Source organism: Protopterus annectens, chromosome 11.part0 (assembly GCF_019279795.1).
Source record: "Protopterus annectens isolate FY-2018-M chromosome 11.part0, PAN1.0, whole genome shotgun sequence".
Taxonomy (NCBI): domain Eukaryota; kingdom Metazoa; phylum Chordata; order Ceratodontiformes; family Protopteridae; genus Protopterus; species Protopterus annectens.
Window position 1 is genome coordinate 455,764,149 of NC_056745.1, and position 22,938 is coordinate 455,787,086.

General features: G+C 41.1%; 1 protein-coding gene across 3 annotated transcripts in view; it reads left to right on the top strand.

The window, feature by feature from the left end:
• PPP1R12A (protein phosphatase 1 regulatory subunit 12A) overlaps positions 1 to 22,938 on the top strand; it is a 2,492,399-nt gene that overhangs the window by 1,470,711 nt on the left and 998,750 nt on the right. For all 3 annotated transcript variants that reach the window (XM_044087956.1, XM_044087957.1, XM_044087958.1), the window contains exons 15-16: positions 10,278 to 10,368; positions 21,996 to 22,196. In XM_044087956.1, the coding sequence (XP_043943891.1) occupies positions 10,278 to 10,368; positions 21,996 to 22,196 (292 nt within the window). The remainder of the gene's footprint in view (positions 1 to 10,277; positions 10,369 to 21,995; positions 22,197 to 22,938) is intronic.

Genomic DNA, 22,938 nt, shown 5'->3' on the forward strand with positions numbered 1-22,938 from the left:
ATCCAAATGGATAGGACACTGTATTCGTTACTGCTACACACAGCATGGGAAATCAGTCCCAAATAGCATTATGCCACATTCCACCAGGGCTACAGCCACTTCAGCGGCCTTTCTCAGGAGTACCTACCAAGGAAATTTTGGAGGCTGCAACTTGGAGCTCAGTGCACACCTTTACCAAGCACTACCATCTGCCTCTTTACTCTAAATCCAGAGCAGGATTTGCCACTGCAGTTCTGCAGGGTCTCCTAGCCAATCATAAGTCTCTATAGACCAGCCACCCAACCTTAGCTTTGGGATTCTACCCAAGTTTGATGACTGCAGCAGTGTAACACGATGAACATAGTACAGTTTTGTACCTACCATAAATGTAGATGTTAGAGTGTTCACACTGCTGCAGTCCAGGTTACCCTCCCTCCATCCCCTCTGAACTAGCAGGCCTTATCTATACCTTTCTATCCTATACAACCTTTGTGGTGTATTTTCTTGTGACTGAAGGTATTGTTTTTATTTTATATGTATTGCCTACCTACTTGGGGGCACCTGACATCTGGGGCAAGAAAAACTGAAGAAAATGGCGTTGGATGCATCTTGTATATACCCCTGGCGCACTGACTTGAGGGAAGAAGCGACAGCAACCAACGCCGGACCAAGACTTTGGAACTCTGGCCGACTGCGGGACCGCCTGACGGCAGGATAACCCCAAGTGTGATGACTGCAGCAGTGTGAACACTCGAACATCTACATTTATGGTAGGTACAAAACTGTACTTTTCCTGTAACATTAATTGTGGCTTACTTTCTTGTGTATGTCAGTATCCTGTGCTTAACTGAGCTTATAAGACTTCACATTTCAAAATAGAAATTTTTCATTGTAGACATCCTGTGAGATGTCATAGACAGTTCCTTTACTATTGTTCATTGCTGTTTCCTCTTGGTATCTTCACTCTGTTACCTTGTTTGGCTGATAACCCTCCCTTGTATTTCTAACTTTTTAATGAAAAAAGATAAAGCATACAATAAAATTTTCTTTTAACAATACCCCCCATCCCCCCCAAAAAAAAAAAAAAAAAAAAGGCAATACCTCTGTCTTCCAAGGTAGTGCTTTAGCTCTCATTTGACATTTCTTTGTGAATGCTAAACCATCCATAAGGTAAACATAGTGACTACAGAAATTAATGCCTGTGCTGCTAAAATCTGATTTTCTTTCTGTTTCCCTCCATGCAGAAGTGATGATAACCACTGGTGCATGCAGGTCTTTTCATAAGACTTAAACCCTTGCTATTTTACCCTTCTCCCTCAGCTTCTCACTCTTTCAACTCAGTATTGCTTTATTTTAATTTAAAACAACTTTTTATGTACCAGACTGCCTTTGAGATTATGAACTGTGCATTACTGTACAATTTATCTGACTGTATTGTCCTTTTAAGTACATAAAAATCAGCTCTGTAAGATCACTTGGTAAATCCACTTAAATGGTGGCCTAGACGGCCAAAACAATCTCCAATTCACTTCTAAAATCAGTAGAGTGATGTCAGTCAGAGTCTCTAGCTTAAACCAATCAGTGGCAGCATTTCCTATTGATTTTGACTCCAGGGCAGAAAACATACCCCTCGTAGGATCATAGGAGGTTACTAGGCTAATGGCTCTGGGGCCTTTACAAGCCTAGCCAAGAGTTTATCCCCAAAAAGAAACCTGAGCACCTGTTGCCCCTGTCAGTGAGGGACACAGGTGGAGGCCCTGGGACAGATTTGTGGTTTGCCATCCACTCATCAAGGTTGCACTGGAAGGGTCAGTGAGGTTCTCTGTTTGATGTGTATGGGAAGTCTATTCCAGAGATGGGGCAGCCTTGGGGAGACAAACCTGTCTGTCCAGCAGCTTTTGTTGATATCGCATAAATGATCATAGGAGGTTACTAGGCTAATGGCCATGGGGCCCTTACAAGCCTAGCCAAGAGTTTATCCCCAAATCCCTCCTTCATTCATGTGTAACCACGAATGAAAAGTTGTCCCAAAGATCACCAACAGCATATTAATCCAGGAAGACCATACAATTGTTAGAAAAGCTTCACCATAAGCATGTAGAGTAACATCTTGCCTCTTACTTAACTTTCACTTTATTTTCAAAAGTTCAAAACACCATGAAGTAGGTCAGTAGCTGGAGAGGTTTATACTTTACGGTTCTGTAAGCTGTCGTTCTTAGTCTACAAGGACAGCTGCTGTTTACCAAGACTCTCAAAAAGCATTTTTGTAGTACTTGTGTGTATGATTGAGGTTCTGCTCCATTTGTCTTTTAAGTACTGGAAAATGCTTCACAGGAAGTCTTTCTTCAGTGCCATTTTCACTAGTGTCCACCCCATCAACTTCAAAGTTTCATGTATTGCTCTAGCTATGACCTCTCTGTAATCATTGCATTTCATATGGTACTTGTCCCAGATGAATTAAGAATTTAGTGTCTCAAGAGAAAACAGTTTTACATAAACTGAATCCAGTATTTTAATTTGCAGACCGATTACTTACAGCTCTTTTATTATAGGAATGAAATGTTTCTTTTGGCTCTTGTGGGACCCAAATAGTTATCATTTGCAAACGTTGTGTCTCCATCTTTCAGTTTTTTTTCCCTTCTGACATTTTTTTTTTATACTTGCTGTTTCAGCTGAAAATTCTGTACTTTAATCACTTTGGGTTTTGGTATCTTCTTTAGTGTAGGGCCTGGCATGTACAACCACGAGCTCCCTCTGAACATTTCATGCATAGGCAAGTTAGTCTGCTTTCCCATGAAAGTTACTTTTATGTTAGCACAATAAAGATTCTGATCTCATGATCTGTCCAACTCTAAGTATGCATCTCTCTTCTTTTTGCAGCACTTCATATTCAGCATATTGTAAGCTTCATACCCATTTTCTACCTGGATACCAGCTCGTTAGTTTGAATATTACTTGTATGGTTATCTTCCATGCCTTTCATTCTTCTTTTTGATTTTATGTATTTGTCTAATGTTCTGCTGATATTAAAGACTTCATACATTTTGTCAGTCTGGACTTCAGCCACATGCTTTTCCTAGGATTCTCCTTTTTTTCTCCCCAGAACTTAAATGTTATCCAATTTTCTTGCTGCAAGGCAGTGAGGTCTGTTTAAGTAGCAAAGGCAGACTTATTTATTTATTTATTTATTTATTTATTTCAGTTTGATGACCGGGGAAGTCCACTTGGCCTTAAAAGAGCCCATTTTCATTGGAGGCCCAAGGGAGCAAAGCTCCAGTAACAATGACAAACATATTAGCATATACACATACAAAGCAAATAAGTCATGCAGCTTTTATGCAGCATTCTACAGTAAAGAAAAATTCTACACTCTACAATAATAATAAAATCTAGCAACTGTACAGTCTGAGTCATTAACAGTGAATTACAATTGAAATTTTACATTCCACAGTAATAATAGTAAAAATCTAGCCACAGTACAGTCTGAGTCATTAACAGTGAATTACAACTGAAGATGAGAAATTGTTGGAAATAAACTATTAAAATTTGAGGTTAAGGAGGAGTAGGAGGGCAAATGAATGCAGAGATGATGCATAGCATTAGAGTTTTGATATAGGAGGGCACTATGTGGGGATCTAGCAAGGGCATTCCCACTTTGAAGAGAGGTAGGAATGGAGGAGGGTTTTAAAGTTAGTGGTTATGAGTATTTCTGAGGAAGGGAGGAAGAGAGTTCCATAGATTAGCTAAGGAGCAGGATAACAGTGTGTGTCCAAGTGGCCGTAAAGGTTGTAGATTTTGAGCAGCTTCTGATTTTCTGACCTAAGTGAGCAGTTAGGAATATAGGGGGTTAAGGAGGTGGAGAGAGAGGGACAGGAAGATGGGTTAATTATGAGCTTATGGGCAGTGGTGAGTTTAAGGAGGTTCAGATAGTTGGGAAGCTCGAGCCATTGCATTGAGTGGAGGGAGATGCAGTGATGGGATGAGTTCCTAGAGTTGGTGTCAAATTTGCAGATTTTATTGTAGCAGGATTCTAATTTCGTTTGAAGGCCAAGCTGAAGATTCGAGAACAAAGGAGCGTGCCATACATTAGGGTGGGGAGAAGGTATGTGGAGGCAAGGGTCTTTCTGGGGGAGTGGGTGCGATAATGGTTATGCCTATATTGGAGTCCTAATTTTTGGTGATTTTTTTGATGTTAGTTTGGATGTGGATATTGAATTTTAGATGTTTGTCAATGATGCCGAGCAGTTTGGTGTGAGGGACAATTTCAATGGGGGTGTTATTCTGGCTTATGATCTTGAAGGAGTTTTATCAATGGGGGAGTGCTTAGATGGGGGAAAATCATTAATTTGGTTTTATTGGTGTTGAGGGGTAGGTGGTTGTTTTGCATCCAGGTTTCAGTATTTGAGAAGGCTGACTGAGTTATCTGCAGAAGGTCGGAACGGGTGTCAGCTGAGCAGATGATTGAATCATCTGCTTACTGGATTGGTGTAGAATTGGAGATGGAGTGGTAAAAGTTGATGAATATATTGAAAAGTAAGGGGCCAAGGACAGAACCTTGAAGTACCCCAGTAGGGGTGTATAGAAAGGAAGAGGTGGAATGTTTCCTTTTAACAGCTTGTTGTCTTTTGGAGAGGTAGCTGGTGAACCAAGCTGTGGTGGAAGGGGAGAGACTGAGAGAGGAGAACTGTGATAGGAGTATAGGGTGGGAGACTGTGTCGAAGTATTTGGAAAGGTCTAGGAACAAGGTTGCTATGATTTTCCAGAGTCACAAGCATGGTTAATGGACTTGAGGAAGGAGAGGAGTGCAGTGATGGTACTGTGGCCAGAACGGAATCCATGTTGTGTGGAGGTTAGGAGGTTGTTTTGTGTTAGATAAGGCATCAGTTGTGAGTGAATACATTTTTCCAGGACTTTTGAGAGAGGAGAAACTATAGCAGTAGGACGGAAATTAGTGGTGTCAGTGTTTTTACTGCCTTTATGGAGTGGGATGATGAATGCTGGTCTCCAAAGTGAGGGAACATAAGATTCTTGGATGGACCTATTTATTATGATGGAGATAGGAAAGACTATGCTGTTGACAGTTTCAGGAAGGATGCAGGTAAATTATCTGGTGCATTGGAGCATGGTTTCAGTCAGAGGAGTTTTTTTATTTTGTGTGTGGGCACAGGACTGAGACTGAAGGAAGGGGTATGTGTTTTGAGATTAGAGGAGAAGGTGTGGGGGGGGGAGATATTGGAGGGGAGCTGGGGAAGCTGTCAATAGGTTTGGCTATACATTCCACAGAGAAGTTGTTAAATAGAGAGGCTGTTTCCTGATCAGAGCAGTTAGGGTTTGGTCATGGGTTGTCTTTACTGCTGGGGTGAAGGAGGGAGGAGATAGTATTCCAGAATTTTCTAGGGTTGTTAATATGTTCAGATTGAAGCTTAGAGTAATATGTTTTGCGGTGTCTGGTTATTAGTTTTTTTATGGAGTCGTGAAGTTTAAATTCTAGCAGGATATTAGATTGATTAGCTTAATTCTTTGGTATTGTTTCCACTTTTTGTCTCTTAGGAGCATGATGTGTTTAGTTTCCTTAGGTAGCTAGGGAGAAGTTATAGCTTTAACTCTTTTGGTCCTGAGAGGAGCAAAGTTATTGAGTAGGTACAGAAAATTTTAATTGAAGTAGTTGATGGCATTGTCAAGGGGAAGAGTTCTTTAAGGTGTCCAGTCAGTTTTAGTCAGTCTGAAAATATTTGTGGGTTGAAGTTGGACAGGTTTCTGGTTTGAATGTAGTGATGTTTATGAAGGGAGGGGGGGTACCAGTCAGCAAAGGCTGGTAGATGGTCACTGAGGTGGTCAGGAAGGATTCCTGAATTTGAGATTAGATTTGGATGAGACACTAAGATCCAGTCAGTGATGGAGCCGGATGTTCCATCTTTGTTTGGCCTGGTGTGGGAGTTTATTAGCTGGGTGAAGTTAGAGGTTGATTGTTTGGGTAGGGGATTGAGAGTTAATGGTGGCCCAGTTAATGTTTTCATCGGCTAGGATAAAGGTTTCATTTTTAATGTTAGAGGAGAACCAGGAGAGAATGTCTTTGAGTATTGGGATGTTATTATCTGGAGGGATGTAAAGAGCAGCTGTGCATATGGACTTGTGTTTGTTCAATTTTAAGAGAGCTATGGTTAATTCAGAGTTGGCAAGTTTTGGAGTGAGAATATTGTATGGGGTAACTGAATAGGTGGAAGAGTAGATTATGGGTACACCACCTCATTTCTATGTTGGGGCCTATCGTTATGAATCATATGGTAGTCAGGTAGCAAGATTTTATTATCTTTTTTTGTGTGTGGTTTCAGCCAAGTTACAGAGATGGCAACTATGTCTGGCTGGTTGTGGGTAAGTCAGGCATATAGGTTAGGATTTTTATTATGGAGACTTTGGGCATTAATTGTGGTAATGTAAATGCTCTTGGGGGTGCAAGGGGATGATGATGGGGAGAGGAGATGGATGGGGAGGTTGGTGGGCCCAATATTGGGGTGAATGTCGCCAGAAAGAGAGTGGGAAATGTGATCTAGTATGAGGGCTATAGTCTAATGTGTAGGAGGTGTTTGAGAGGAGATAAGTAGAGTACTTGTTAGGGAGTGGAGGGTATGGCAAGTTAGAAGAGGTTATGATAGATAGTACTTTGTGTTTATATCATAGGGTTATGTTTGATAGGTCAACTTCATGGGTTATAGAGGAGGAGGAGGATGAATGTAGTATGTTGGGAGTTAGAGGTATCGTGTAGTGGAAGGGTGTAAGAGGCGTAAGGGAGTTGTGTAAGGTAAGTGAGGGTGCTAAGGAGTGCAGTGGGTAGTATTAAGCTAAGGAAACGTGTTGGTGATGGACATTGAATTGATGGAGTTGATCAACTTGTTAGGTGTGTGTGTGTGTGTGTGAGGTGGTGCGTGATAGGATGAAAGATGGAGTGGGAGGCGTTAGTGATAAATGTGGAAGTAATGAGGGCAGGTGGGAATTGGGGGCAGGGTAGGGGAGCAGAGTGAGCCCGAAGGACGAATGGAGTGGGCAGAGTCAATCTATGCTGAACTGCTGCGAAAACCATCAGTGGAGCCGTATGGGGTAAGTAACCAATAGAAAAATTCAAAGAGCTTAACAGAAGTTATAATTAGATGGATTTCAGATGCGATATAGTGGCCGAGTGGAACAGAAGGATAGGTAAGTAAAGTATGAGTGAGTCCTATAGTCAGAAGGGAACAGGCAGAAAGTAGGAGAAATACAAAAGTCAAAAGAAGCAGGCAGAAATTAGGAGAATTTAGACTAGGGAGATACTCTACTAGGTACAGTCCTCCTTTCTTGTTAAGTCTAACTATAACAATTTGGGGAGGGGAGTAAAAGTAAGCTTATATGCAGCCTAGTTTAAACACTTTGGCAGGGGAAGAGAGAAAAAAGATATGAATAACTTGGAAGTCATGGGGGGATACAGTGCAGCAGTCAGTACCAATGCAGAGCTCATCCAAAACACTACAAGTACCCGTTTGCTTAACAAAGCAGTAGGTAGTGCTACTGAAAGGATTAAAAGACAAAATTCAGTGGAGTTTAGTTGAAAATAGCCATTGTAAGCACCTGGATAGAAGCAGAGAGGCTGTGGAGGTAATCAGCTAGTAGTCCAAGTTTTCTTAAGTATATATTTTTGGAGTGTCCACACACTCAAGGATGGGGAGGGGAACAAACATTGATTGTTTACTTTTTTTTTTAGTCAGCATTGCAGTTTGTGCACAGTAGAGAAGATGTACTGCTTACAGAGCCAATGCCACAGCAGACACCCATACCTGAAGTATATTGTTGGACAGTGCTGCTTGTAATACCGTTAGTAGCAAACAGATGAGCAAGGTAATAATAACTGCAAGTCCATTGAACTGATGGGTATTGCTTTCTTTATTCACAGTAAACCTTATGTTTGTTAAAACCTGTTTGTAGGATGCAAGGGACCTATATAGAGTTATTACTTCAGGGCATCACAGTTGTATAGCAGATTTTATTCACAAAATTTATAATTTATATGACAAGTTTCATTCATAATGCTCCGTATAAAACGAGACAAACCCTTCGTGTTGCCTGTTTCTCTGTAGTCCTGACAACTCTGATAGTTGTGGAGGAGGTGGGGAAAATGAAAAAAAACAGGTGTAGGAGTCCGGGAGTTAGAAAATGTGGAAAAAGTTGTTGGTACATAGTAAAGTGCTAAATGTCATATTGAGTGAATTTAATGTAATCTATCTGCTGTATTGTCTTAGGATGCATATCAGTTTTTGAAGTTCATTCTAAGTGTCTTCTTATGATAAAAAATTAACAATTAAAAGTGTGTGTGTGATTAATGCTCCCTTTTCTCCCTGAGCTTCCACTGAACAGGAGCTTAGCCCAGTAGACCTTCGTGGCAACTAAATAAAGACATCTTAATTTATGTCCAGGGCTAGGGTAGACATATCTGGAACATAAGAACTGGGGAAATACTTTATGCAAGTTTGAGTTTAATGCACCCTTTTCCCACCCTCCAAACATAAGCATAATGTGGAAATGAGATCTAAAATTAAACAAAGGCTTTACATGTTGGTACTTTGAAAGTAGACTAAATTTACACATTTGCACACCCACGTGTTAGTTTTTTTGTACCACTTAAGTACTTAATCTTCTAAAATGTTGTCATCGTTCATGTTACAGTGCACTGAGTAAGGGAGAGACTGTCCGATCTCAGGAGGGAGAGGGTTATCCCTCTTTGGGAAATCAGATTTTAATCTAGTTTGTCTGGAGTTGTAGGTAGCTGTCAACTTCCCAGTCCTTACAGTAGGAGTTGTGATCAGTGAACCATTCTAACCAAATTGCTGTGCCAACTGCACTGTCTTTCTTTGTCCGAGAGACTTTTGTGGTACTTGTTTGTCATTGTCGTCACTTGTCCACTATCATGTTGGCACTGCTTTTGATCTTTGGCACTAGCTAAATCCTTCTTTTTGTAATGCTGTCTTTCTCCTGCCCCACACTACCTGTATTAGTCTTTGAATTTGGTATTTTGTTCTACAAGTTTTTTTTCCCCTTTTACCTCAATGGTTTAAACTGCTGTTTATCTTTTTACAGTGTTTACTTTGCAACCTTGTTCTTTTTTCCTGCCCCCATGCTATCTGTGTCATTCTGTGGATGTGTATTCTGCTAGGCAATTTTTTTTTCTTGCCACCTCATTAGTTTATACATGTTGCTGTTTTGTTTTTTTTTTTTTTTACCCTATTTACTTAGTCTTTACATTGCTGGTTTGGGTCACTTGAGAGAATTTTTTTTATACATCAAAGATTAATTTCTCCCTTGTGCATTTTTATGTGTCAATACACTGCAAATCAAAGCCCCTACAAATGAGCCCTGTGGTAGCAAATCAAAGCCCCTACAAATGAGCCCTGTGGTAGAAGTGTTTCATTTATGAGAGCGCCACTGATATTCTTTTGTCTCCGTCTGAGAAATGTAATACTTGGGTAACTGACACTCAAATTTAGATACAGAGTATTGAACTTGCAGTAAAACAGTGACAGTCAAAACTAGCTGTTTCACACTGAATGTTTTGCTTCACCATAACCCTTCCACTGAAATATGGCAACTTTTAAGCTCACTGTATCTTGAAGAAAAGTGAGGTTACTTAAATATTAGTTTTTCTTAAATTATTGCAATGTCTGTCTTTAACCAAAAAAACTCTCACATTAGTGTTAGTAAAAAATTACTTGGAGTTAACCTGTTTTTGTTTTAATGCCTGAAGTATATGTAAGAAAGTCACCTTATTGTGTCATCTAGATGTACTACTGCTCCATATGGAGATTATTTCTGTATTGATCTCATATATACTAAACAGGCCTCGTAATTAGGTTAGAGTTCCTTTTTTGTCCCAGATAGAGAATACTGTGTAGCAAAAATGCAGTGCCTGATGCCAGTAAACCTCATCTGACATAAGTTTGAAGGCATACTGACTTGATTTCTGCTCCCTGCCTCTCATTTTATTGATTTTTTATTGACTGGATATATTTAACCAACATTGCTGGAGTTTAGCCACATTGCACAACATTCAGTATTAATAAAATCGCTTTGTACAACCGTTGCATTTTATTACTGATTTTTTTTTTAAGGTCCTGTTCATGATAGAGGCTAGGATGGAAACTGAGAGGGTGGTATACTTGCATTTTCAGTTAATAACTTGTTTATAGCTTTGTAAAGGATGTTTTATTGTAAAAAAAGGAAATATTTTTGTAAAAGTATTAGAGAAGTGTAAGCTCCATTTTCTGATAAATTTGCAGATCATACTTGACTCCTGTGAGAGATGAAGAATCTGAATCTCAGAGAAAAGCTAGATCAAGGCAAGCGCGACAGTCCAGACGGTCAACACAGGTAAGATAAAATGTATATATCTTTTTTTTACATTTATTTATTTACTGACTCGCTAATTGTTGACTTAAGCAAGAAAGTACATGTAAGATATGTATACAAAGAAATGGAGCAAGATACATACATATACGTATTGTTGTGCTTAGAACAGTGTGTTTAGTTTATACAGTAGAACTAGGCTTTTCACAGATTACATAACGTAAAAACATGATTTACTGTGTACTTTTATATACGGATGTACTGAGCCATACAATTTGAATGAAATGTTTTGTAGGGTTATAGTACTGGATCTTGTGTTAGTATCCATTGTTTCTAAAGTATTTCCACATAGATTTATCAGTTAAGTGTTCTATCAAATCCTGATAGTAAGGATCTAAATTCAGCAAGTAGTTCATTCCACGTAACCTATCCTAGTTAGGAGAAAGCTCTTTCACCTGTTTTAGTTTTAAAACATGGGTGGGCAAGGATAAAAGTTTCGTCCTGGTATCCCTCAAGAGATTACGAATACTCTCGGTAGTAGTTTTTCCTCTTATGGGTGGCGTAACCATTTTTTCATAATTTTTAAATAGGAGTGTGCTTATAAGGATAGCAGCTTTATCAGTTAGAGGAAGCCATACTACTACCTTGTTTAGGTTATGGTGGTGGTGTGGCTAAGCCAAAAGTGCAAATCTGATGAATATACTGTTAGTTATTTGGATTCTGTGTGTATTGCCTGATGATTGGTTGTAAGTAGAAACGGTCCGTTCTCAAGCTTAGGGAGAAGTACATGTTTAACTGTTGCTGATCTGGCTGTTGATAGGAACTCTTGTAACATAATTTGAATTTTAATATGAATTTCCTTGTAATATTATCAGTATGTGCTGTGTATATTAGTATTGAGTCGAGAGTGAAGACTAGACATTTGTATTCCAATACATTTGGAGTAATGTTGCCTTGTAAATCTGTGATTGTCAGCATAGGTCAATTGGGTAATTTCTGGGGTATTGTAAAGAGTATAGGTTTTTTTGAAGGGTTTATAATTATGTGCCCAGTGGCATAGATCAGTGAAACTTTAGAAGTTGGGTTTGAAGAGAGGTGTGTGCAATGCTGGCTTCAGGAACTACAGTGTCCTCTGCAAATAGTATTGCATTTAACATTGGAAGACTGTAAGAGAACGTCTGTAAATAAGGATAAAAGGAGGGGACTGAGAACAGAACCTTAAGGAACATTAGTGTTTGACTCAATTTGATGAGTATTGAACATTGTTCTGTACCTGAAAGATCTGGTTAGCGAGGTAGTTTTGAAACTGATAGTATTATCTCCAAAGTTTAATTTACTAAGTTTATGTAACTAGAGTATGGTTTACAGTGCACAAATTATACAAGCAAAAAATCCCCTGTAATCTATCCTTACTTCATATTACAGAAGATGGTGTCAGTGATTGCAGTTAGGGTGGTTATGGAGACCAGTCAGTCAGAGAGTAAGCTGTAGCTGTTAGTATGTTTGAATATCTTTATGTAGTGTAGTGTTTACAAACATTTTCCAGATTGGGCAGAGATTGGATGTAGGCCTGTAGTCTTAAATGAGTTGGTGTAGATGTTATTTGACAGTTCTTTTTTTCACACTCATTGGATGTCAGAACATTTCAGAAAATAAATGAAAAAAAAGACATTGGGAAGGAATGTAATTGTTTTAATGAATTTTATTCACTTTTGACTTATGTCACTGTAAGCCTTTACCTGAAATTGATGGCAAGTCTTTAGAAGGGAAGTGCACCTTGTAGTTCACTCTCCTGGGGGAAAATTAAATTTCCTCCTTAACCATCAATAACCCTGTTCCAGGAATGAAGCTAGCCATTGAGACAATTGAAGTAAAAACACTTCATCTGAGAGACAGATTGAAGAAATTGCATAGGCAGGCACACAGATTCCTCTGTGGTTGCCTTGATGACTGATGATTTTTGTCAGCTGTTCCATAGTGCAGATAGCTCCCTCTGCATTTGAACACAAATGGACTCTGGAGCTAATGGCTGCCAGGCATGGAAGGAAAAATGGATTAAAATACACAAACGTGTTTTATCTCGTCTGTAGCACACAGTTTTCCTGTTCAAGTCAACAGTTGTTTGCAAACCAAGGTTTTCTTATCCTCGACCTCTTATTAGCAAAGCCTCTTCAGCGATAGATATACTACCTTGCATACTGCCAAAAGTATTTTTCTTCAACATAGATGAGTATTCTATACCATTGCTGGGTAAGGAAGAATTGTAATACCTTAACTACTTTTTTTTCTGTGTTTGGGAGTATGTTAATTAGCATTATGAGAGCTGTCGCTGGCTTGACTATAGAGTGACAGGGCAGTGTAGCAAATGCCACATGTTTAATGACAGCCCTCTACTCCTAATCCACACAAACGCAACATGTGAGAGATGCAGCTATATTAAGAACATTGTTTGTACAAAGCTGCAGTGAGTTAGGCCTTCTGCCATTGCTCTGCTGTTTTCCAAAAACCTGCTGTGAGACTGCAAAAGATAAGTGCTTATTTTCAACTGTTTTCTGCACTTCTGATCAACTAAAACGACATTTGTTGCATGTTTGTTTAAACTGTGCAACTGTATTTTAGGCTTAGTGAATTGAATCCTTACCTCTGTTCTGATCTTATATCCTCACTCACCCACCCAACTGTTGTGGTCTTAAAGCTTGGTGGATTTTGATTTTGCCCGCCTCTGCTATAAATTTGATATTGGACACTCCTCCAAGTTCCATTGCATCAGCCCATTCTACTGAGTACAGTGAGATCACTTGTGAAAGCCCACCCCTTTAGCTTCTTAACCTTGAATTATCTTCTTTCTCCTCACTTTCTACTTTAAAAAATAAAAAAGTGTGTGTGTGTACACACACATACATACATATATAGTGCCTCTTCCTACTTTTTTGTTACTTGTGCTTGGGTGTTCAACTGCATTTAGTTTGCGGCATTTGTTACTGCTTGTCGGTACCCTGATTAAACTGATGACAGTATCCTACTGAATTGCTGCTTTATTTGAGATGTTTTTTACTGTTGTGATTGTGAGCTAATTTATCACATTGGCTCTGTTTTAAAGCATTTTACTAATTAACTGCATTTCATTACTGTTTAACTGTATTTTGTTGCTATTTATTACAATTCATTACTGTACAACTGTATTTCATTGTTGTTTAACTGTATTTTTCATACTGTGAGTTCTGTTTTTGTAAGTAGTTAATCTGTGCTTTTTTGTGCGTTTTGCTGTGTTCTTAATCCTTAAATTGAGTAGCATAGTCTTGATACAGATTTGTGCATCCAAAGTGGTTTGTTTTGCCTTCTGTGTTTCTGGCAGCCATCCTGTGTTGGTAGGGGGCTATCTTCTCTGGTAGTGAAAGTAGCAGGGCTGCCTGGACCTTGTCTGGCACAAGCTGATTGGAAAAGAAAGCAGGGGCTAGCAGAATTGGCTAGATTTCTGTGTTACTAGAACCTTCTGTTTTTTGTGGTATTTAAACCCAGCTTTTGAGCTTGTTTCTGCTTGTTTGCACATCACACACCGCAGCTGCACTGTTTTTAACCTTTTGTGAGGTATTCCAGCTACAAATTTTCCATTAGTAGCACTTGTGTGATTATCTAGTAGTACTCCTGTTAGACCTTCCACCCTTTACCCCCTTAGCTCTCTCTGGTCTCTCTCCCTCAGATTCTGACAAATATGGATGGACAATTTCCTACTGTTTCTACTGCAAGTCTGGTTGATATAGGCATCCTGAGACAGTGTAACAACTGCCTCATGTACACGGACAGCCCTCTACTACCACCACCTAGGAACACAATTTGTGAGAGATGCAATTACATTAAGAACCTAGAGTCTACGCTTTCTCCCTCACAAGCCAGTATGTCTGGCACTTAAAAGGTTGTCAAACACCACACATGCACAACACACACCCACATATGCGGAGGTCTGGAACAAAACATTATCCAAACAGAAGAGACTTCCTAGGCAAAAACATACACAAACTCCACTGCCTACCGCACACAGTCCACACACCTGTGTCTCACAGCCACTAAGACCTAAACATAAACCCAACACATTAGTCATAGGAGACTCCATTGTGGGACACATAGATGTGCCCATCACCAGGCTGGATAAGGAGAAAGTCACAGTTAGTTGTTTGTCTGGTACCAGAGTCCGCCATATCACCCATGCACTCAAGTCTCTCAACAGGTACTGTTATGACTCTGTCGTAGTCCATGTTGGCGTGAATGACTTGAGATGCATCTCCCTGGACTATATAAAGAGACATGATCGAGTTCACTGAATGTGTCCAAGGCAGGTATGTTCTTAGGCTTAAGCAGCATTCTACCGTCACCCAGAATGATGCCTTAATGCAAACAGAAAAATGATTGACTTTAAAAATTGGCTTAGTTTCTGGTGTCATTCCAAGGGGATCCAGTACCTGACTGCCTGGAAAGACATGATCGACATACCATGATGCTTTGCAAGAGTTGGCTTGCATCTGTCTTCCTCGGGCTTCAGGCCTCTGGCAAAGGCTCTTGCCTCTCCCATAGTACCTTTTTTAGGCAATACCATGAGGTCAAAACTACCAACATGAAAATTTCATCAATATGCAAATTAAAGGTCATGCTACCAAATGCTAGGAGTCTAAACATGAAACTGCACTCATTGCAAGCATTCTTAACCTTGAAAGATGCTGACATTTATGCAGTCACAGAAACCTGGTTCAAAGCTGTGGAGAGTACCTTATCCATAGCAGATTACTCATCCTGTCATACATTCAGACCCCAAACCATGGGCAGCAAAGCAAAAGTAGGTGGAGTTGCAGTATATATTAAAGACATACACACCTCCAGGCTGGTCAAGCAGTATGATGCACAGGAGACACTCCAGGTGCAATTAACACAGGCGCCCAACTTTGACTCTATGCTCAGTCCACCTCTCTGGACCTCTTTGAATCTATCAAGATTCAACCCTTTGCCCTGATCTTGGGTGCCCTTAACTGTCCAATCATAGATTGGAAGAACTACTCATGCCAAAACACAAATGCCCAGAGATTCCTTGATTTCATCAGTGCAGATGCCTTGGACCAGCTGGTCGACACCCCCGCAAGAGGTCATAACAGCTTGGACTTGATATTAACCAACATAAATACTTGTCCTATGTGGACAGAATCAAAAAACTCCAACTATTCTCTGTCTCATATCACCTACTTAGAGGCACTCTCTGATTGGGTCAGACATGGCTTTGTAAGTCAGCTCTGTTAGAAATGCTACATCCAAAGAAATCCCAGTCCCTCCACACCACTCTCTCCAGAGACCTCAACCTCATTACCACAATCAACAGAATGTGTTGGAGGGACAGGTTCATAACCCAAAGACTGCCCATGCTATGGAATAGACTTCCCATACATATCAAACAGAGCACCTCACTGGCCCTCTTCAAGAGAAATTTGATGAATGGATGGGAAATAGAAAATACACCCCGGGGATTACTCCAGTGGCTCTACTTGACAGAGGCAGTGGTTACTAAGGTTGGGTAGCATGATGTTAGGGTGGTCCTATGGGCTAGGCTTTTAAAGGCTCCAGGGTATTGGCCTAGTACACACCTGTGAACCTATGAGTAACCACTGCAGCATCTCTACAGTGTCATCCTCCTTGGTAAGATCTGACCACAAAGCGGTCACTTTCAAAGTCTCCCCCTCCCACTAGGGTAAATAAAAAAAATTATCCAAAGCTGATTACAACCTCTTGAGGGAAGGTATGAACAGTTTCGCAGCCCCCTCCATAAGAACTGGCACATATGTCCAAACCTACACCAAAGTACTATACAAGCATTTGTATAGCTGCATGGAAAAAGGAATACCTGACAGGACAAAATCATCCTTCTGTAGGAAGAGTAAACCTGTCTGATGGACATCTGCAGTAAGTAAACTCTATAATAAAAGGAAAAAAATTGCTGTCCAGGATCAAGAAGGAGCAGTTGCTTAATTGGAAGCAATCTCCCCTTAGCCTGAAAAGCAAATAAGAGCACTAGTGAAATCCTCCAAAGCAATCTTTGAGTCCAAACTGGCCACATCTACTAAAGACGATCATAAGGCCTTCTTCCCATATGTCCACAGTCTCAAAGGAAGCATTCAGATCTGCTCAGAACTGGTGGTCAAGAACACCACATACTCAAATGCCGTAGATGTAGCCAACCTGCTGGCAGACAGGGTCAGTGAAAACTTCACCCATCAGTAAATCAGGACGTCCCCAGCAACTTGGCCCCCTCCCCTTATCTCTAGGGAGCAAGTCATCACTGCCCTCTCAAAGGCAAAAATACAGCCTCCATAGGACACGATAACATCCCAGGCTGCATCCTACATGAACTCAGGCAGCACCATTAGGCATCCTATTCAGTTGAAGCCTGAACCGGCTTCATCCCAGCTGAGTGGAGAACAGGCACTGTCATCCCTTTGCACAAAGGTGGAGCGTCCACCGATCCAGGAAATTATACACCCATCAGCCTAACTAGCCTGATCTGCAAGGCGTGGAATGGTTTGTCATGGACCTCATTAACAAGAATATTGGCAACCAGCAAACACTCAATCCCACACAGTTTGGTTTCATTAAGGGGAGGTCATGCCTGTTTAATTTGATTGATTTCTTTGAGGCAGTCACCAAAGCCATGGATGAGGGGAAGACTGTGCAGACCGCCTACTTTGACCTGGCCAAAGCATTCGGTACTATTCCCCACTTGGGTATAATAGATAAACACTCTCAACTAGGCATCAAAGCCATATGTTACCAGATGGGTAGCATACTGGCTCAATGGTAGAATTCACTTAGTCAAAATAGGGGAAACCACCTCAAGCAGTAGAACCGTAACAAGTGGTGTACCCCAGGGATCGGTCTTGGGGCCTCTCGTTTGGGATATACTTTTCTGAGGTGCAGGCCAAAACCAGTGGGCTATGGCTGACCGAGTTTGCAGATGACTGCAGGCTTGGTGCTGTCATGAATTCTCCTAGTGATGTGGACATCCTCCAAGACTGTCTCACTCAAACAAATGACTAGTGCCAGAAGCTTGGCCTCAAACTGAATGCCAAAAAATGCATCATTCCCTCTGGGGAGTGACATCCACCCAAATTATCACATTTATAACAAGGTCCTAAGCATGCAATCAGTTGTGAGGGACTTGGGCACCCAGGTTAATAGCAAACTGACTTCTAACCACCATATTGCCTCCGTTCTACAGAAAGCTTTCTACATGTCCCACTTCATTAGTAAGGGTATCTCATCCAGGGATATGGAGGTCATAACATCTCTATTCTTCCCTTATAAGACCCATTATTGAATACAATGCCCCTTTTGGCATGTACCTCACAAAGTGCATGCAGTAGCTGGGAGACTGCAGAGGTTCTTCACCAGGAGAATCCAGGGCCTCAAACATCTACCCTACACAGGTAGGCTAAAAGCTCTGTCCCTGTACTCTTTTTCATAATGACTCCTCAGAGGTGACCTCTGTCTGGCATAGAAAGCAGTCTCAGACCCTGCTTTGATAGGACTGCTGCATATCTGCAAGTCAAGCTCCACTCAACCCACACGTGTGACCTCAGCCTGGTCTGTGACATCAGTAGGACTTGTTGGCAGGACAGATTTGTGACCCAGAGACTCAGCCTTCTGTGGAATAGACTCCCTCTCCACGTCAAGCAGAGTACTTGATTAACCCATTTAAGGGCAACTTGGATAACTGGATGGGGAACAGAAAATACACCCCTGGGATTCCACCTCTGTCCCTGCTGGACATTGGGTGCTGACTTGATGGAGCATGGGCTAAATTCTTGGCTAGGCTTGTAAGGGCTTCAGGGTCAATAGCCTAGTAACTTCTTATGATCCTATGAATCCATGCTGTTTCACACACCAGTCAGTACATTCAACAATGAGCGGGTTGTCAACATGCACACCTCACCTCCTACTCCACCCAAACCCACATCACATATACCTACATATGCGGAGGTCCTCACCAGAGACCTACCAATACAAGCACACACTACACATACTTCCTCTGTAGTACACAATATAAATAATAGCTGAAGCACCAATGTCTCAACTGTCAAGGCCTTAAGGCAAAACACAAAACCAAACATATTAGTCATAGGTGGTTCCATCGTGAGGCACATGTGTCCCTCTCACCAGGCTGGATAAAGAAAAGGTCACAGTCAACTGTCTTTCAGGTGTCAAGGTCTGCCATATCACACATGCACTCAAGTCTGTCAACAAAAAGTAGTGTTATGACTCCATCATAGTCCATGTTGGTGTTAATGACTTGAGATGTACCTCTCTGGACTATATGAAGAGAGACATGACTGAGCTCTTGGACTGTGTGTCAGGCAGGTATGTCCCTAGCCTTAAGCAGCATTTTACCTTCACCTAGGATGATTCCTCAATACAAACAGAAAATGATTGACTTCAGTAATTGGCTTAGTTTCTACTGTCATTCTAAGGGGGATCCAGTGTTTGTCAGCCTGAGGTGGCATGATCGACAGACCTCGATGCTTTGTCAGAGATGGTCTTCATCTGTCACCCCTGGGATTTTGGCTACTGGCTAAGGCTCTTGCCACCCTCCATTGTGCCTTTTTTAGGCAGTGTCTCAAGGACAAAATTCCAGACGTAAAAACTCCATCTTAAAACAACTTCACGGTTATGCTGCTAAAAGCTAGGAGTCTTAACATGAAATTGGACTCACTGGAAGCGGTCCTCACCTTGGAAGATGCAGACATTTGTGCAGTCACGGAGACCTGGTTCAAGGCTGTGGAGAGCACCCCAGCCATATCTGGTTATACCTCCTTCCACATGTTCAAACCACAAACTGAAGGCGTGAAAACTAATGGAGACTGTATCAATATTTATTAAAGATAAATACACCTCCAGATTGTTTAAACGGTATGATTCCTTGGAGATGCTTCAGGTGCAATTAACTGTTGGTGTGACACATATACAAGTTATTGCCAACTACAGGACCCCCTCCATGAATCAGGACACCCACTCTGCCTATTTGGAACTACTTAAATCTGTCAAGATACATCCAAACACCATTGGTTTGGGCGAATTTAACTACCCATCCATTGACTGGGTAAATTACTCATGCTCAAACTCACTTGCTCAAAACTTCCTTGACTTTAACTCCATTGCCCTGGACCAGCTGGTTGACAACCACACAAGGGGTGCCAGCATCCTGGGTCTGGTGCTTACCAGTGTGGGGGACCACTGTAGCACCCCCACTGTGAGGACTTCCCTGGTAAGATCTGACCATAGATCAGTCTCATTTGAACTATCAGAATTGATCACCCCCCCCCCAGCAGCAACTAAACTAAAAATATTCTTCAAAGCAGATTATAATCTCTTAGAGGATGGTATAAATAGTTTCACTGCATCTCCCCCTCAGAGGGAACTGGCAACTATGCCGAGTTCCACACCAGTACTTTATGCAAACACCCGTATAACTGCATTAACTCAGCCGTACCTGCTAGGACCAAAACAAGCTCCTCAGAGAAGAGCAAACCTGTCTTGTGGACAACTGCCATTAACAGGCTTTACAATAAGAGAAAGAAAATGCTGTCTTTAAGAGTAAGAGGGAGTGAGCCCAACACTCCCTCCTCAACATAAACAAGCAAGTAAAACTTCTTGTGAAGTCCTCCAGAGCAAGCTACAAATCCAAATTAGCTTCCTTAATTAAGGACAACCATAAGGTGATGTTTAGTTACATCCATAACCTTAAAGGAAAGGCCCTGATTTGTGCCAAACCGGTAGTTAATGATACCACCTAAACTGACCTGTGGACATCGCTAACCTGTTGGCCAGTAGGTTCTGTGAAAACTTCAGTCCCCTGTCCCTGTCGCAAGTACCCTATGACATCCCTACCTTGCATCTGTGAAGAGCAGATCGTAAACGCCGTCTCTTAGGCCAAAACACAGCATCTGTGGGACCTGATAGCATCCCAGGCTGTGTCCTAGATAGGCTCCAACAAGAATTAGCAACACCGTTGGGTACTCTTTTCAATCATAGCCTAAGCACCGGCTTCATCCCAACTGAATGGAAAACTGCCACTGTTATCCCCTTGCACAAAGGTGGCGAGTTCACTGACCCTGGGAATTACAGATCTATTAGCCTGACTAGCCTTATCTGCAGGGCCATGAATCATCATGGACCTTATCAGCAAAGATGTAGGTAATCTGCAAACACTTGACCCTACTCAGTTTGGATTTGTCAAAGGGAGATTATGCATGTTAAACCTGGTGGACTTCAAGACCGTCACCAAGGCCCTGGATGAGGGGAAATCTGTGCGTACAGCCTACCTAGACTTGCCCAAGGCTTTTGACACTGTCCCCCACTCAAGCAACATTGACAAGCTCACCCAGCTAGGTATCACCCCATATATTGTGAGAAGGGTCACTAAATGACTCACTGATTACTCACTCACATATATTCAAAGTAGGGGAGTCCACCTTCAACAACAGACCTGTAACCAGTGGTGTTCACAGGGATCAGTCTTGGGGACCTCTACTGTGTGGACTCTATTTCTGTGAAGTACAAGCAAAAGCTACAAGTCTGTGGCTGACAAAGTTTATGATGTCTGCAAACTGGGAGCGGTCATAGAATCTCCAAATGATGTCAACATCCTACAAGAGGGTCTTACACAAACAAATGATGGTGCCAAAGTCATGGCCTTAAACTCAGTCCAAAAAAGTGTTATCCCTTTCAGTAAGAGCGATGTTCCTGCTAACTAACCACATCAATAGCAACACCCTAAGTAAGCACTCAGTGGTGAGAGACCTGGGTACACAGATTACAGACCTGGTGATCAAAGGTAAAGTTGCTGTCACAGTGGTAAGCAAGGCATGCTATATTGCTCATGTCATAAGTAAGGATATTGCCTCCAGAAAAGGTGTAATCTCTATGTACTCTTGCCTCATCAGGCCAATGGTCGAGTACAATCCCCCTTTTGTTCCATACCTTTCCAAACACCTGCAGCAGTTGTAGAGACCACAAATGTTCTTCACAAGGAAAATTAAAGGTCTTCAACATCTGTCCTATGTGGATCATCTGAAGTCACTGTCATTTTATTCTGTTTCATACAGACTACTCAGAGACGATATCTGCCTTGCATATAAGGCAGTCTCTGACCCTGTTTCTTTGGAAATACTGCATCTCCGCAAGTCAAATGGAGCGGATTACTCACTCTAAAGATCTTAACCTGGTATGTCATATTAATAGAACCTGCTGGAGGGACAGATTCCTCTCCCAGAGGTTACCACACCTCTGGAACAAACTCCCACCTCATGTCAAACAGAGCACCTCATTGGGACTCCTCAGACGCACTCAGGGTGATTGGTTGGGTAACTGTAAATTCACCCTGGGGGGAGTCACCTGTGTCCCTCTTGGACAGAGGCAATAGGTGCTGATCATGGAAGTCAGGGTAGAAGCTGGGAAGGCTTGTAAGGGCTGTAGGGCCATTAGCCTGGTAACTTCCTATGATCCTTCCTGTGATAATTCACATTGTATACTCAAAAGGCAGATGATTGTAATACAGTTTGTGTAAGAATATCGTCTTTGTTCTGGAATCTAGTATCAGATGTTTATATTTATTTTTACAGGGTGTAACACTGACGGATCTTCAAGAAGCTGAGAAAACTATAGGTAGATCTCGTCCAGCTGTAACTCGAACACGTGAAACAGAAGAAAAAGAGAGAGAGGAAAAAGAAAAGCAAGACAAAGAAAAACAAGATGAAAAAAAGGAATCTGACACGAGAGAAGATGACTCCAAGAACTTAAAATATTCTAGAAATTATGATGAGGTATTTATACTTTTTCATGTATGACCATTGCAGTTATTTGTGACTTTAAGTTGGATTATCTATTTTGTTGTAATTGCATAACAGAGGTTATCAATCCTTGAACCAGAGTTAGCTGACTTGTATAACGTAAAGTGAATATTAGTAAATAGTTGTAAAATTCTGGTATGCTTTTATTAGTTGTAATGAGCATCTATGCTGTTGCTAACAGTTTTGTCTGCATTCTGCCCCAAGTAGTGCCATAGAATGTAATGTCAACTGCATTGTAATGCTTTTCATAGTGTAGTGGCTCAACACTGAGTTGGTAATTTTAAGGTAGCACTGCTTAATTTCAGGGATGCCAGATGTCACAAGTACAGAAACTTAGCTGGCACTTAGATAAGGATAGCTGAAAGCACTACCACTAAACTTGAAATGTTGCAGTTAGAATACATTTCCTGTTGAAAAATAGCAACTGAAGTCTTTGTGGTTCCTGTGTATTTTCAACCATCTCCACTCCCTTAAGTCTTATTAACCAGTCCTAGGGTTATCTTTAGCAGGTATATATTTTTATTTTATTCATATTCATTTTTTAATTAGAGAAGATTATTGGACACGTGTCTATTTTCAGTGGTCACCCAGGAACACTGTCTTTCAAAATGTTTTTTTTTTTTTTTTTTTTTTTTTTTTTTGGGGGGGGGGTTGCATGGTAACACATGGATCTGGATTGTTAGATTTTTTTATGTGAAACAAGCTGAAGTACTTT